This window comes from Python bivittatus, unplaced genomic scaffold, assembly GCF_059951505.1.
Source record: "Python bivittatus isolate LINGU-HERP-01145 unplaced genomic scaffold, Pbiv_v1 ctg000970_np1212, whole genome shotgun sequence".
NCBI lineage: Eukaryota > Metazoa > Chordata > Lepidosauria > Squamata > Pythonidae > Python > Python bivittatus.
Genome location: NW_028277121.1, coordinates 3,894,247 through 3,910,626, shown reverse-complemented (window position 1 = coordinate 3,910,626; position 16,380 = coordinate 3,894,247). Strand labels below are relative to the sequence as shown.

At 45.5% G+C, this 16,380-nt stretch overlaps 1 protein-coding gene across 1 annotated transcript in view; it reads right to left on the bottom strand.

Annotated features, from left to right (window-relative positions):
• Positions 1 to 289: 289 nt before the first annotated feature.
• The window catches only part of CPZ (carboxypeptidase Z), a 31,828-nt gene continuing 15,737 nt past the window's right edge, over positions 290 to 16,380 (bottom strand). Inside the window, exons 3-10 of the mRNA XM_088131247.1 lie at positions 15,838 to 16,047; positions 14,107 to 14,303; positions 12,949 to 13,110; positions 12,459 to 12,617; positions 11,092 to 11,227; positions 9,201 to 9,340; positions 4,290 to 4,389; positions 290 to 818 (exon numbers count right to left, since the gene is read on the bottom strand). Of these exons, the coding sequence (XP_087987373.1) occupies positions 472 to 818; positions 4,290 to 4,389; positions 9,201 to 9,340; positions 11,092 to 11,227; positions 12,459 to 12,617; positions 12,949 to 13,110; positions 14,107 to 14,303; positions 15,838 to 16,047 (1,451 nt within the window). The 3' untranslated portion in view covers positions 290 to 471. The remainder of the gene's footprint in view (positions 819 to 4,289; positions 4,390 to 9,200; positions 9,341 to 11,091; positions 11,228 to 12,458; positions 12,618 to 12,948; positions 13,111 to 14,106; positions 14,304 to 15,837; positions 16,048 to 16,380) is intronic.

Genomic DNA, 16,380 nt, shown 5'->3' with positions numbered 1-16,380 from the left:
TGTTTGAGATATGTAGCTTCCGATCATTTTCCTCAGTAAGTAAATGAACAAGTATAATGTTTTGACTCATTTGTTTAACTGGTTCTCTTAATCTAGTTTTAGGGGTTGTGTGGAGAACAGATCACCTTTTAGGTCAGATTTATGGAGAAATACTGACAATTCAAAAGGGGTCACAAACTTTTAAGCACCACTGTAGTTGTTAATAAATAATTAGTCTGATGAATAACAACATTGGAATGAGGGAAACGCAGTAATAAGGAAACAACAGCCACATCAAGTTTTAGGAGCGTACACTTTTTAATATACAGCAAATTTTAATGCAGAGGAGAAAAGAAAATGCAGGAAAGGAAAAGAAAAGCAATGTTATATTAACAGATGAGTTCACCTCCATTCCGTTTCCGTGCAAAGCAGCGCTGGAAACGCGACCGTGAACTGCCAGGGCAGCTGGGGATGGATGCAGCAGGCCCCCGTTCAGCTCTGCTTCAGCAGCCACAAAGGCTTGTGCTGATTTAGCGAACTGAAGTACGGCCACCACCAGGGCCTCTCTCCTGGCTGGACGGACCGCTCTTCGCTCTTCCTTAACTCGGACTGGGCGTGAGGATCAAAGTGTTCCAGGGGATCATACACTCTTCTTGTGGGTCCCTGGAAAAGTTTGGCGAGCTTTCCATGGAGGGCTTGCAAGACAAAATCTACCCGACCAGCCCTTCTCATCTTGGCAGGCAAAGTCACCTTCTTCAGCACTTTACTATAGCCCCGCGCCTGGGCACTCACGATGTATGTACCCGGAGGCAGAAGTCTCCAGTAGTCTCCATCGTCAGCTAAAAGAAAAGACATCACCTCAATTTACAGCACAGGGTTGGTCCGACTTCCCCCTCCACATATTCGTTCTGGTGGTACTTTGTCCTGAGGCAGAGCCTGAACTCATGGCTTTTAACTTACCTGTTTCTCCCCTAAAATTCTGCGTGGAAATATGGATGCTAAAACAAAGCCCATAATTCAATTGGTAAGAGCTGAAAGGTGCAGAACGACGTTATCCAAGGCTGAATGTGTACGTAAGCAGTCTGCTTGTCAATAAATGAGGAACAACATTGTGTAATGAGGAGATATTAAAGAGCTTGACACAAAGGTATCTAGAATAAAGTTCCCCAACCTTCGGCCAGTGACCAGCTCTGCCTTTCTGAGAGCATCACAAAACCAGTCAGGGTGGGGGAGAGAACCTGGAAGGCACCAAGGAAGAAACCTGAGGTCTAGAGCCATATTTAAACACACACACACACACACTTTGCTTTAAACATACCTACCAGATGACATGGTCTTTGCAAAGACATCAGTAAAGCATAAGAGCCAAGGTTAATTGGATTCAGAATAAGCAGGTTTAAATAGCAGGGTTGATCTTCCATGCAACTGGATCATGGAAGACCAAAGAGAATTTTGTTATTGGAAGTAGCCCAAGACGTGTTGCAGCCATTGAAGCAATTTACCTTATTTTATCTTATCTTATTGCTCTATATCATCCATGAAGCAGGACTGGACAGATCCCATACAAGTCTGTGGGATCTGGGAGAACGTTTCCATCATCTACAACTCAAAGAACATTTCCACCATGACTCCAGAATGCAACTATCATCTTCCTGTGCCATCTCTGGATAATGACTTTTAAGAATGTCTTTTCAGTGCTACAAGATTTATCTTGTAACAGCTGGGATTCTTCTGACAAAAGCTTCCACTTTGGCAACATCTGAACATATCACGAATTCTCTCATATACCAACCACTGTTATACATTGAAACACACAATAGTACAAACATCTCCCTCTCTCCTTCCCTCAGAAACAGGGAGGAGGAGGAGGAGGAGGAGGAGGAGGAGGAGGAGGAGGAGGAGGAGGAGGAACCATCAGTCCTAGGAAGAGAAGTGAAGAGAAATAGGGACAGAAATGAGGCAAGCAGAAGGAAAGTGAGAAAAGAGAAACACCTTACTTAGACATTACAGAAAGGATTGAAATTCAACTGCTCAGCAGCCAGGTTGAACCTCCTCCTGATCCCAAATCACTCAAAATATATGATCTTCCAAGACATCCACAAGACTATTTGCAGCTATTTGCACCCACAGCCTCATTTCTAGCTATATTTTCTGTTTGCAGCAAAGGGGAGACAACCCCTGCCCCCCACCCCATCCAATTCCCAAGTAAGTATTGGAGGAAGACACTCATCTTCCTCTCTGGCACCCACGATCCCTCGATCATCCAGGAAATGCTGGTGAAGAAAAAGCCTTCAGGAGAAAAGCTTCATGTCATTTACGTGGCCATCTTATAAAATTTGGTATACTAAGAACCACAACACAACGGCAGCAATGTAAAGAAACCCTCGAGGCCAGAATATGGTCTCACTAACTACGTTACTGAGTCAATTTTCAATAGTTCCTCAAAGGGCCTCTTGTCTCTCCTGACAACAATCCTTCTCAATCAGAGGCCTCGAGTTGTTTAGCCAGTCCTTGTCTGCAAGCCGAGCAAATGTACAAACACTAGAAGTGGGTTCTACCAATAATGTTACAGGCCCTCCTTTAGTAATATCCTCTATATCAGGGTATGTGTGTATGTATGTAGATTCACATGTATGTATCTGTGTGGCATCTCTCCCTCCCTCTCTTTCTCCTCCTCTCCTCTCCCCTCCGTCTTCATTCCTTCATTTGCCAGTATGATATAAGCCTTAATTTACCAGCAGTACCCTGCCACATCTTGCCTAAGAGAAGCAGGCCGATCTCTGCCCAAAGAGTCACTGGATATTCTTCGGACATTAGAAGCCACCAGGTTCAAAAGTCGGTGGGGGCCGCTGCCCACTCCCAGAAGAGCTGCTTCAATGAGGCTTGGCCATCATCGAAGCAGAGCTTCAGGAATTATGCCCAGGACTCCTCTGCAAAACAAGCAGAGGTTGGCCAAAGTCATGCAAACTCTATTATTGGGTTGAATAAATATTTTGTCGCAGTTAGTAAATCCACAGCTGCCGTCCCCCAATCCGGGCTTCCACCTGTGCTGGTTTCTGCTCCCAGCATCCCTAGACAGGAAGACGATTGCTGAGAATTCTCGGAGTTGAGGGCCCCATACCTGGACTGTGTCCAGACTGGAGAAAGCTGATTTTCCAAACTTACATTAACCACAACTAACCAGAGTCTCATTAATTTAAACAGAATTACATTAAACGTGACTTCTGAATCCAACCATCGTTATCTAGAGAAAGGACTTCTGTTAAGACCAGTAAATCCAGTGTCTAAGACAAGCCAAATAGGTTGGTGAATAGTCACATTCCAATAAAACCTGAAATTTCATGCAGCTGAGTTTTCTTGACACTGCTTAAACTATTTCAGGGGCATTGAACAATCCAGAATTAAATTACCTCAACAGTGAAATTAATTAAATTATGTTGTCCCTCTAGTGATACACTAAGATTAGATGGGAAGATCTTGTAGCTTAATGTAATTATAGAAGTGAATTCAGTGTGATCTCAGGACAGGGTGCTAAAACCATCTGCTTGAAGTTTTTGAATGTCCTCATCAAGAAAAGTCTGTACCACTGGATTACTGGAAATAATAATATAAGGTATTTCGGGAGTACATTTTAACTCTGTGTGGTTTTTTTCTGTTGCAATTTTAATATTTCTTTATTTATTGCTTTTAGGTTTTGTAAGTAGAATGAGTTGGGATACAAATACAGTGGTACCTCTAGTTACAAATGCCCTCCTTACGAATTTTTCAAGATATGACCAACTCCGGCCCCAAAAATTTACCTCTACTTGCGAACTCCGCCTCTACTTACGAACCGGATCCGCGGCCATTTTGTCTGCTGCCACACAGTCGCGGCTTCCTGTGGGCGAGATCGCGGTAGCAAGGAGACGTTCGGTGAGGCTTGTGGTGTGTTTTGTGGCGTTTGGAAGGTTTTTGTGGCGTTTGGAAGGTTTTTGAAGTTTAAAAATAAAATGCATATGTTTCAGAACTATTTAGCCGTATTTACATTGAAACTTATGGGGGAAATTTGCCTCGTGGTGCGACCAAATTCGGAGGGCGGAACAGATTAACCGTATTTACACTGAACCTTATGGGAAACTTTACCTCGACTTGAGACCAACTCGAGTTGCAACCAGAGTCACGAAACGGATTAAGTTCGTAACTAGAGGTACCACTGTATATGAATCAATCAACACAATATTTTGTTTTCCAACTGAAGGATCATTTAACATTATAGAGGAAAAATCTAAACCCAACGTTCAATTGCTCACTTGCTTTTCCAAACCTGTTACCTGTAAGAATATCATGACGGATGCCTTTGACTGAAATCCGGGCATTCTTGATTGGGTTTCCAAATTTGTCAGATACAATTCCTTTTATGCCACGATGAATCTGCCGAGAATCAGAATAACGTGATTAAGCAATAATGTTTTTACGTTCCCTCCTTATTCCCGCTCGTACGCAGCCATCAGCACCACACTCTAAGAGTCTGTGCATTTTTTCCTTTGCTGCTCAACCAACCTGAATAACAGAATGCTGTGAAGGCTAGTTAGGTAATATTAAAATATTATTCAGAAATGGCTCCAATATATTTCCCTACTATTTTTAGGAGCCAAAAGGGCGTGTCTGCTTGAGGTCTTCAGAAGCATTTTGAAACGAGAACTTGGGGACAGCTGAGGATGACAAGACTCCTCTTGTCACGCTCACACACTTCTCCTGTTGTAATAAAAACCACAACAGACTGAAGTGCTGGCCGGGACAGGAGAGCATTTGCAGCTAGGGGCGATACTTCCCTGTTTCCGACCTCTGAAGGTGGCAGAAGAGATCTGGGTGATATCACAGAATTAGGCAGAGCCAAATTTGCCACCCTTCTGAGGAACTGGGGCAGGTTACGGGCAAAGTATTTTTAATAAGCCTCACAGAGACAAAAATATCACCCCCAAAAGTCACATCCCTGAGGTGTGGTGGCAAGATTGAAGATGCTCTGGAGCAGGAGCACAAAAAAACAGGTCGCTCCCTCATGTTTTATATTCGCCTCATTTTATTTATTGTTATGACGTTGGTGGAGACTCTGTGCCCTCTAATACCCCAAAGGAAGAAACGCTGGAATTTCTGTGGCCAAACAAAAGGGTTTTGAGGCTAATCACGGGGAGATGGAAAGAGTCCTGGGCTTGCAATGTTACGAACTGAGGGGAAAACCTGTCCCACCCTTGTCAGGCGCCTTGTCCTTGGGCCACGGCTGGCACCGCCTGCCACTTTTACCAGCTGAAGATTATCATCATGCACAAAGCGGGTTTTTTTTTTGCTCGCAATGAAAAAAGAAAGAAAGAGGCAGCCCATTTGAACGAGGTGGTGAGAAATGGGCTGGTGATTCTTTGTTTAATCTTGCTGCTTTCAGACATCAGCCCTGCCTTGTGAGGTGAGGTCAGAGTTTGGGGATAACAGCTGATGACTAAAGTCAATGCGGGTGGGTCGGCACAGTCACTGTTAATACAGGCTCTCCCTCTCAAAGGCTTCAAGTGGATTTAATCCACTTCCATTTGGATTTACTAAACAGATTAGCTGAAAACAAGATGAAAACCAAATGGAGTCCGCTTTTATTTAAGGATAAAACTACAAGCAGGATTGGTTACTACCGAATAGCTTAGGAAGGGGGTCCCTTGCCCCTTTGGTGGGTTGGATGGCTGTTCACTGCTCTGATCGCCTGGGTCCTTCTTAGAAAACTCAGCCTTCCTCTGGGGTAGCCGGGTCGGACATTCACACAGCTTCTCATAGGAGAGCCTCCGCGCAGAACCCGTTAGCTAAGAGGACTGACCTATGAAAATGCCAAATGGGTGCATCATTTGATCCATCAGGAGAAAACAGGCTGGGACCCAGGAGGATGGGCAGCCTTCCAAGTCCCTACAAATGCTTCTGCCAACATCTACTTTTAGGGCAACAAAACAGGGAAATTACTATATGGCCAATCATATGAAACCTAATTATTTCAGCTTAATTTCAGCTCTGTTCTAACACCTCTTCCTTTGTTATCTGGATCCATCAGTTTTTGGAGTGCAGGCCCTGAATTTGACCCAAAGGCCAATTTTTGGATGGATCCGCATCTTCCAATATGTTCCTAAGACTGGAAACTGCCAGAATAGATTCAGCAGTGTACAACTAAAAACAAAGAACAATCTTCTTCCAGGAACCCTTGATGCTGAACTCCAGGAGAAAGAACAGCCCTCTAGCTGACTCTCACCAGGGTCACCCACCCCTCAAGCCGCATTTAGACAAACACCTTCCTAGAAGATAACACGTGGAACTAAGAGTTTAGAAAGGAGCACAGGACATTTAGAAGTGGCTTCTGCTTGCCTCCTGTTCATGAGAGAAGGGGCTGGCATCAGAATGGCTTCCTCAGTGGGCTCATGAGAAAGAAAAGGAGTAGGAAAAAGAAGTAGAACCCAAAGAAGTCAAGCACCTAAGGAAAATTCCAGAAGAAAGAGAGATAAGACCAGAAGAAGTCCTTGGCAGAAAGAAAGTCGGTGGAACTCTTGCTGGAAGCAGGAGAAGAAAGAGGACAGGTGTACGTGTGGGGTGCTGGTGCTGGTGAACTGCTGACACAGAGAAGCTCCCGGTCAGCGGAGAACACGGATGACCAAGGGATCTGGAAGGGGAGGCTTGAACAACAGCTTCAGCAGCATCTTCCCTCCCTCTGAACCAGAGCTAGTTCAGAATGGCAGAAGAGAAGAAGCTGAGAGGAGCAGAAAAGACTCTACTGGGGGGAGAGAAGAGGCCCAATAGCATAGCTTCGAAGAGAGGAGACAACCTACAGCTCTCCTAGAGAGGGAGCCGTGAGAAACTCCAAAGTGAAGATGGAAAAAATGGATGGCTATGAACCCCAGAACCAGGACATGTGAGGAAAGATGCGGAAGGAAGCAAACAAGTGACTCTGGGGATGGGGGAGTGGGGGAGAGAAAGAGATAATAAAGTAACATGTTTAGGAGTAAAGCATTAAAGCATTCAAGGAGTGAAAGGACAATTAACAGACTAGCTGAGAGAGGAGGAGTGATAATGTAGAAGGAAAATTTCAGAGTTCAGGCAGATAAACATGTTAAGGAAACTGTGGGAAGAAAGAGAGAAATTTAAAGTTAAAAGTGAAACATGACTGTAGAAATTAAGGCAGGATATGATAAAGAAGAAAAGCAAATCTAATTTTTTGGTACGTAAGCATCAAGTTCATTTTGTGGATATTTTGTAATAAAGCAGCCTTTTTCGAATAAAAGCCACCTGTCCTGCCTGGTTGCAACCTTCCCTTAGAAAGGACCAATTAGGGAAAACAAATTTAAGCAGGGGGGTCTCACATGTCAAAATGCCTCTTCCTTTCTCTCCATCTGCAGACAACGCATTTGGTTCAGTCCAGCTATGCAAGCGCCGCAGGGGAAGAAAGGCAAGATATACATCAAAAGAATATGAGGATGAGGATGGTGGTGATGGTAGGATATTGTTGTGATATGGTGGCTGGACACCTTGAGGATAAAGCAGATGCTGTTTATCACGATTTAGATTCTGCAGGTTTGGGCATTTCAGTCCATGGAAGTAGTTCCAAGTGCTCTTCAAGGGCAGACCATATGCATTGCATTGGCACAGTTCAACTGTGATGTTCTTACAGCCTGAGGATACGAACAAAGGACTTCATAGATTTCAGCTAATTGCACGCTTGGTTGCCCCTTGCTCCTCATGCCTTTTCATATCTAGTGGGAACAGGGTGCTTAGCTGGGTCCTCCCTACAAGAAAAAGTGGTCCTAGCTTCAAGACCTGGAAGATCTGAACTACGATTGGCCTGTGACCAATATCCCCTTCTACTTTCAGCAAATAGTGCTTGATCAAAGCCAGAGACATCTGGATAAAGTAGCTTTCAATGACACTGGCCATGTTCTCCTTCTGGAAAAGTTGTTCTAGCTTTGCTGTGGTTCTACTCATAGCTGGATGGTCATTTCCAGAAGAAAACACTAGAGGATATCTGGTCAGCCCCACGGTGTTTACGGAGTGCGGTTCCACTATTCCCCCAACAGCACCTACATGAAGCTACTGAGAGACCATTTGGAACTTAAGGTAAAAGGTCATCACAATGCTGATTATACACCCTCTCTTCTTCATCAAATCTGGATGAGACGGTGGAAAGCGCTGACTCAGAGCCTGGATGAACTGGACGTGCTTCCGTGTCCATCTCTGACATTGGAGGCACAAGAGTCCTTGGTGGTAAGAAGCACATCAGTTTGGTGCAGCATTTACGGCTGCACTTGGATAAGGGTAGGCTGGCCGTGGCCATCCACTCCATGGAACTCTGAGTTCTGACTACCACATTTGCACAGGGGACTATCCTTGAAAATGGCCCAGAAACTTCACATGACACAAAATACTGCAGCAAGAATACAGACTGGAGCTCTGTATAACGAAGGGATTACACCAGCCACCAGCAATCTTTACTGGTCCCCAGTTCGTTTATGATCACACTTCAATCTGCTGGTATGAAACTAGGAAGCCCTTTCTGACTAGGAGCCGGACGCCTTCTCCCACACGCGTCTTCAGGGGGTTTGCTCCAATTCTCTCCCGTGCCAAGGCGAGGCGGGGGGAGACTTAATTACTTGAGGGCAACCCACTCTCTGAGACCAGACAGACACCAAGTTTATTAATTTTTTGGCACCTGGCCAAAACATTTTTAATTTTTAATTTTCCCAATTACTGGATTGATCTTTAATATATTGCTGTTAGGAAAAGCTTTATTTGGTATGCTGCTAATATTATGTATTTTGATTACTATGTTCTATTGTATTTTTTAATGGTTTTAGAGATTTGTTTTGATTTTAGTTGGCTCTAAGCCACCCTGGGGAAACCTAGTTTGGAAGAGTGGTACATATGTTTCCTCCATCATCATCATCATCATCATCATCATCATCATCATCATCATCATCATCATCATGATGTCAAGAAAAGGCTGTTTCCCTGTGACCTCCAATCACAACATGGGTGTCTCTAAACTGCTCCCACAGTTGGAACGTGAAGTTGCTTCCTTAAATTCTTAAATATCATGGGCACAATCCATCAGTTCCTCTGTGAATTGCCACTTATTGTAAATTTGTTCTATGACCAAGGAGTGAACAAGCCACTGTTGGTGGAGAAGTCTGTGAAAGGAAGAAGACAGAAGTCAGAGAAAAAAGGGTTACCGTTTCCATGAACTTCAAAAGGGCTTCTTTGTTCTCTTGCCAGAGTTTATAGAGTTCATCAGCCAAAGGAAACTTCTCGCACCCAAGCTCCAAAGTAACCTCAAAACAGCTTGTATGGAGATAATTAAAATCTGCCATTCCTAGAAAAGAAAAATAGCAAAAGGTTGATCGACTGATAACTTTTAAGCACATCTTCATCCAAAATATTTTTCAAACTGGAATCATAAAATTATGAAACAATCCAGTGTAATAACTAGCATAACATTAGTAGCAGTGCAGTTAACTCATGAGCAAATAGAAATTAAGAATATACTCATTACATTAACCTAATCTGGAGGTCTCCAGATCACAAACCACCATGGACAGACTACCTCTCCCGAAGATGCTGCAGACCTTAGACCCTCAAGGGACAAAATGCAGGCACTGGGAGGCTGGACCACAGCACAGCACAGCAGAGAAAAGGCAGCCTCCTGGGCCCCGGCACCATCAGCTCAGAGGACTTCATTCTTATCGGTTTCGATTTAGCAGAAACCGGCTTCAGATTTAACAAATCTTCCCATCTTCCCAGACATTCAATTTCCTTCTGAAAATTGAAAAGTCAATTCATTCTGTTCTGGAATGGATTCTGCAAGCCTTTCTGGATACAGGTATTATTGCTAGGGATAGCAAGGTCACCTGGGACCATAGCGATGGCCAGAGAGACTTCTTTCAGAACCAGAATAGGGCACTTTTAACCTGTTCCAAGATATAACTCCATAAATTGGTATCAGTGTCACTGGAGGACTCCCAGTAAGGATCAAAGACAGTGAAGCCTGACACGACCAAGGTCAGATACGTTCTCCTCCTGTTTGTGAGTTCATTTGGGAGAGCAATGGCCTTTCCATGTAACTTTGAGTCCACGAGGGATCGTCCTTGTGTGCCTCTCAGAGACCTCATTAAATGGTTGCTGGTATGAGCGGCTCGTGCGTTCATTCACCAGCATTCAGCTCCTTCCAAGATTGAAGGGCGGATGGCTGTGCCTTGTCTTCAGGGCGCACGTGGATGAATCATGCCGCACGGCCTGCCACATCAGGCCTTGAGCAACTGAGATATGCATCTGAACGGCTGGTTACAAATTGTACAGCAGCAGATCTCTGACTAATCTCATTTGGGTTTTAAAAGAGCAGTGGACACACCATGGAGGAGTACGTTAACACGTCTGGCAGCAACCGGTACTCAACGAAGTTTCAAAAATATGCCAAGGCTGGCTTAAATCTCTAAGCAGGAGTAACAGTTCTCACCCCGTTACAGCTGGGCACAATAGATGCCACCGAACTAGCGAGGCCCCAAATAAGGCGTGTGCACTCAGCACCTGCACAGCCGCGTCAGCTGGATCCCTGCAAATCCGCCGCCCGCGGCACCACCCACGGGCCATGCGCAGAGAAGCAAGGGACTGCAGCTGAAGGTCTGGCTTTAGGCAAGCGTTAACAAAGCATTTTTCCCTCTGAAGTTGTTGCAAAGTCTCGTGCTGGAGTTCATTTGTCCCGCGCGCCTGCCCATGCTGCGATCACCAGGCTGAACGAGGTCAGTAGCTCTGCCTGGTTTTGCTGGTGGTGGTCATAGGCTCTAATGCGCAGCAGCCAGACTGTCTTTGGTTTGGGGCCCTGTAAATTATGCATGCCTGCATTAGCACAGCTAGGAAGACATATGGGCTTTTGAACGGATATGGCTCCACTGAGGTAGCGCCACTTTTTAAGTGGTAGGTACTCTCACTCATTCACTCACTCACTCACAGAGAGAGCACACGCGATAGCTTCTTTCTTTCTCCTTCTTAAGGCATTTGCTCCTACGCTGACTTAGAACGAAGACATCAAACTGTTTGCAGGACTACAAAAGCATTAAAAAGTTTTACCTCCAGTGAAGCTGTACCATTCAGCACCATTTATGATGCCTCCTCGTTTCACAAAATTTCCACCACAACGCATTTCTGATCTGTCTGAGATGCCAGGGTGCGCATCCGCATAGGTTTTAGAAAGTAGTTTGAACATCTGAAACAAAATGAATTATATTTGTTTTGTAGATTAAGCTCTGATATTTTTAGTGCCTTCAGTTTACAGGTGCTGGCTGCCCTCCAGAAGCCTCCAGAGGACACTGGAGCATCAGCTCACCGACCGCCCTGGGCTTCTTCGGGACAGGGGTTCTCTCACCTCCTAGGAAGATCATGTCTCCCAGAAGCCAGACTTGGATTCCCCCAGGCAGACCTTGTTAGACCCCTTTTTCTGTGCACAGACATCTTACGAAGTGCTCCGTGCTTCCAAGCTCTTGGATGACGAGCCTGTCTTAGACCCAAGTCTGAGGGCGAAGGAGGTGGAGACCCTGGAGTGGAGGCCCTAGGACGTCCTCTCCTGGCCTGGGCAAATGGGGCGCTTGTGTCTTCCCTTGTGGATCCCCACCCTCACGGGTAACAGGTTGACACTCTTTCCAAATAATCAGTGGGAGGAGGCTGGGGGGCCTTTTGGGTTAATCAGACTCTTGCTCCCTTCGATATGGGGAAATTTTGTGCCCTGTTCACATCCTGGGGGAGTGGGAGTAGGGAGATTAACTGGGCCATGGAGGGGTCACACAGAACAGCCCCCACCCCACTGGTGTTTCAAAGGGCCCTAAAGAGGCCTAAAGTTCTTTACCCGGGTTGTTGGCAAGGATGACTGATGCCCCTTTGCTTCTTTTTCTTTGCTCCCATCTAGGTTTGTTCCCTCTGGAGCCCTTGCGGTTCTCTGAGTTGGCTGTTTTCTTGCAAACGTCTCGTTACTCGGCTAGTGCTGAAGATGTGACCTGGCCGGGTAACGAAACATTTGCAGGAAAACAGCCAAGCTCAGAGATCCCCATGGACTCCACAGTCCAACCGTGATCTACATATATTCGCTTCTATTTATTCTCTCTGCCATCTTTGTTCTTTTTGCGTTTTCTGTTTTCTTGTTTTAATTTTTTTTAACAATCTGTAAACTGCCCAGAGCCACTGGGAGTCAGGTGGCATATGCATTTAATGAATAATAAATAAATAAATAAATAAATAAATAAATAAATAAATACTCCTACATATACTGTATGTTGATTCTTTGATTCTGTCCTCAGGAATGGCGATTTAAGCCTAACATTTTTTAACCAGAAAAAATTAGGGAGGGCTCAACTTTGGCAAAAATAAGTGTCCATTCTTTTTCTTGTCACACTATCTTTATATTTTAGTCAAGTATGAGTTGAAGCCTCGTCATGTTGTATTACCTTCTCATCCGGCGTGGGGGAAAACATTTTCTCTTCCAGAGGATGCACTGAGTAATCGTAAGGATAAGAAACAACCAAATCGCCCCCGTGGAGACTGGCGGACAGCACAAACGGGATGGACTTGATCCACTTCATAACGGCTTTTGTCTCTGGGGCCACCTGAAGATCAGGTTTAAAATAATCACAGAAAGAGACAGTTAAGAAAGCTTCACAGAAGCGTATTGGTATAAAATGCACTGAAGCTGGGTCTGGAAGGCTATAAAAGAAGGCCTTCACTTCAACATGATGTTGTGATAGTCCATGAAATTAAAGACTGTGGTCATTTCAAGATGCGCTAATTAAAAAATTTGCACTGAAACAACCACAGCTGCTTCTTGCATCTTTCATTAGTTCTCAGAAAGATAGATCCAAGGTTGGACTTGGGAATAGTTAAAGTCCAACTGGCCGCCACGCTGGCGGAATACACCGTGACTGCGCTTGTACTTCCCACCTTGCCCAGCCAGTAGGACTGCGGAATAGGCAGGTGATCCATCCGAGCCCCTCGGATCTTTGCGAGTCTGTAAGCTTCAGAGGTCAAATCTGGGAAATTCCTGTTGAGATCGAGATTCTGAGCTGTTTGCCTCCCGTTTATCCATCCATTATAGCCAGCGCCCTAGATAGCAGGAAGGAAAGGAAGAGGCATGAATTCACACAGGAGCCATTGGCCAGTGTAAAAGCATGAATGCCCTGAAACATTCATTGCATTACAAAGGGATTTTGATGATCATATAAAATAACAAGTGGCAAGATCTTTAGCAACAGCCCCAACAGCCAGCCTGGGAGAAATGCAGACTAAATGAAGCAGGCACAGCTGAGAATGGGCAAAGAGAAAACTGCCGGTCCTGAAAGCACTCGGTAAATGTGAGTGCTCTTATCAATCTTTTGACCGCCCCGTGGGCCTGATTTTTCCCTGGTGCAGGAAAGACGTGACAGCCGTATTTTCCACGTGACTTCCTTCCCCATTACACCTTTCCCTGTGTATCTCTGGAAAGGGGAGAATACGCTCATTTTGCATCTTCTTCTCTTTGGCATTAGGAGTGTTGACCCACAACTACAATAATCCCTGGCAGAACGTGACAAGGATCTTGCATGCGGCAGAGAAGACCTGTAGTTTTAGGTCCTTAGAGCCGGAATCCCAAATTCTGGCTGCTTCTGGTTTTCTGAAAGAGCCATAAAGCCAACAGGATGCTGCACGCAGATCCACCCACCTACTGAGAGTAGTTCTTTCTCCAGGAAATAAGCTAAAGACTGCTTTAGATCAGAGGCAGACAGTAAGTCGTTCTTTTGGCCTACAACTCCCAGACCTCTTGATCGTTGGACATGAAGTTGCTCAAGCTAAGGGGAGCCCAAAACGCCAGGAGGCAGCGTGTGAGATCGTAGGCATGCCAACAGGATTCCTGACCGTTTTCTTTGGATATCAGATCCTGCCAAATCATATCAGAAATATTTTTCAAACTCCCATCCATTTCCAGAATGGTTAATTAGGGTTTTTTTAAATTAGGCTCTACCCTGGTGAAAGCATGTAACCCCCTTGGCTGATTCCAAAGTAGCTAAGAACCAAGCTCCGCTTGAGGGAAGCGTTACCTTTTTATCCCAATTCTGTGTTTACCTCTTCTGCTGCCAGTTCGTATCCATCTGGATTCATAGAAGGAAGGAGGTGAATTCGAGTGTTGTTTATCAATGTCTGGATCCTGGTATTCCCAAGAAGATATTCAGAGCACAGATACTGGGCAAGGTAGATCAACATTTCTTTCCCCACAACTTCATTTCCATGCATGTTGCCAATATATTTGAACTCTGGTTTCACTGTGAAGAGACGAGCCAGGACAGGTTTCATTAGATGACCCTCACGATATTCGAAATGGTGGCAGCCAACCTTCTTCCTCCTGGCCTCTGATCACCTTGGCTGCAGCTGCCCTGCCCAAATGGCCCCACAACTGGCAGGGCTCAGTGAAGGGGACAGATGGTCATGGGGTCAGACACTTGGGCAAAAGAATTAAGATCTAGGGTGAAACTTCCACAAGTCCCTTGTTTTATTTATTACGCTTATGCTGTTTTGTGTTATGTGTTTATTATAACACAATAAAAGAAATTTAACCCATCCAATATCACAGATTTTGTGATAGGGTACAGTCAGTAAAACACTAGCTATGTAGAACTAAATTAAGCTTTAAAAAAGGTTCAGGGAATACGCCCAGCCATCCTCAGCAAGGAGGCGTCTTAGGCTGAAGCCCCAAAGAAATCAACATGGGAGAAACAGCCCTACCCCCAAAAGAAGAGCCTCCCATCATCAGGAGCTTCTTCCACGGTGGGATGCTGGAAAGATGCTCCTGGCAGACTTCTCCAAGAGGACAGCAGCAGCCAAGAGAGGGGTCCCCAAAGCACCAGCCTCTCCGAGGCTTTCAGGTCCTTCAGCGTCTCCACTGGCCCCTTGGGCTCCACAGAGAAAAGACATGGCTCTTCTCTGTGGACCAGGTCCTCAGATGAGCGGCAGGTGCAGCTGGGCGGCCCCCTGGGTCCTCCCCTCAGGCCCCCCTCAAGGCAGCCCCTTCCAGATGGACTGCAGCTGCTCGAGGGGAAGAGTGGGCTGGGGCTGGAACTCACCACCTTTCTCCCACAAGGCAAGATTCGGATCGGCTGAGCCATGGCAACAGTCAGAAGAAACATGGATCAAAAATCTCTTAGAAACAAACGTAGTAGTAAGAGGATATTTTTTAAAAAAGTTTTTTCTTGCACCTGCATATACGTGCCTTTGATGCTTTAACTTTATATATGTACTGTAAATGTAATATTTGTGTGTGTGCTTATGTGTGTATCATACATGTGTGAGACACACACACACACACACACACACACACAGGTACATATGTCCAGGAAGCCGCACCCAGAGGAAGAAAAGCAATTGGCCGTTGCTTTCCTGGAAGAGAAACGTAAGCAGGCCCAGCACTGGCAACTGTCCTAGGTGGGGGACATGGTAGCCTCCAGAGAGAACTCAACCCCTTGCAGAGGGTTGCCAAAGTGTCTCCATCCAGCATGAGCCCAGGACAGGAGGAGCTTAAACAGGGAGACTGGACGGTCCACAGTCACCTCCATATTCCCCAGCTGCCTTCGTACCCTCCGCCAAGGCTTCCTGCTGGTCCTACCAGGAGCTCTGCCCAACAACCCTGTTGCCTTCCTTTGCCAAGGCAAAAGAACAACAATTTCCTCAGAAGGAAGCAGCAGGCCAGGGTGGAACAGGTTGGAGAGGGGTAGAAGAGTGGACAAAGGAGGAGGAGGAGGAGACAGGAGCAGAGGAGCAGGAAGAATGCATTTCAGCCATCAGATGCCTTGTGTTGCTCACACAGTTCATGGTTTCCAGGGCTAGTAGTGAATTCGATCACAAAAAGGTCTTTTCCTTCAAAGCTGCGCCCGATGCTGTACAGCCTGGCAATGTGGGGGCATCTGGAGACCACCTTCTTCAAAACTTTCACCATCTGCGGGAAGGAGTGGTGGATGAACTGAACGAAGGTGGGTGCTTCACTGAGGACATCTTCGGCAAATTCTATTTCACCTTCAAGAGGACAAAACTGGTTTAAGTGTCTTGTATATAGCTCGCACCCTACGTCAATAAGACTTACAGGTCGAAAATTAGCTGGATATGTAGTATCTCCCTTTTTATATATTGGGATTACTACACTATTATTCCAGCCTACAGGTAATCGACCAGTGGCACTGATATAGGTAAACACAGAGGCGAGCATAGGGGCCCACCAATTGGGAAAAGCCTTAAAGATTTCTGGAGGTAACATGTCCTCTCCTGGGGCTTTACCAGCTGTCTGTTGTGCAATTATTCTTTTAACTTCTGCCACAGTTACAGGGGGCCATTTTGGGGATGTTTTTAATA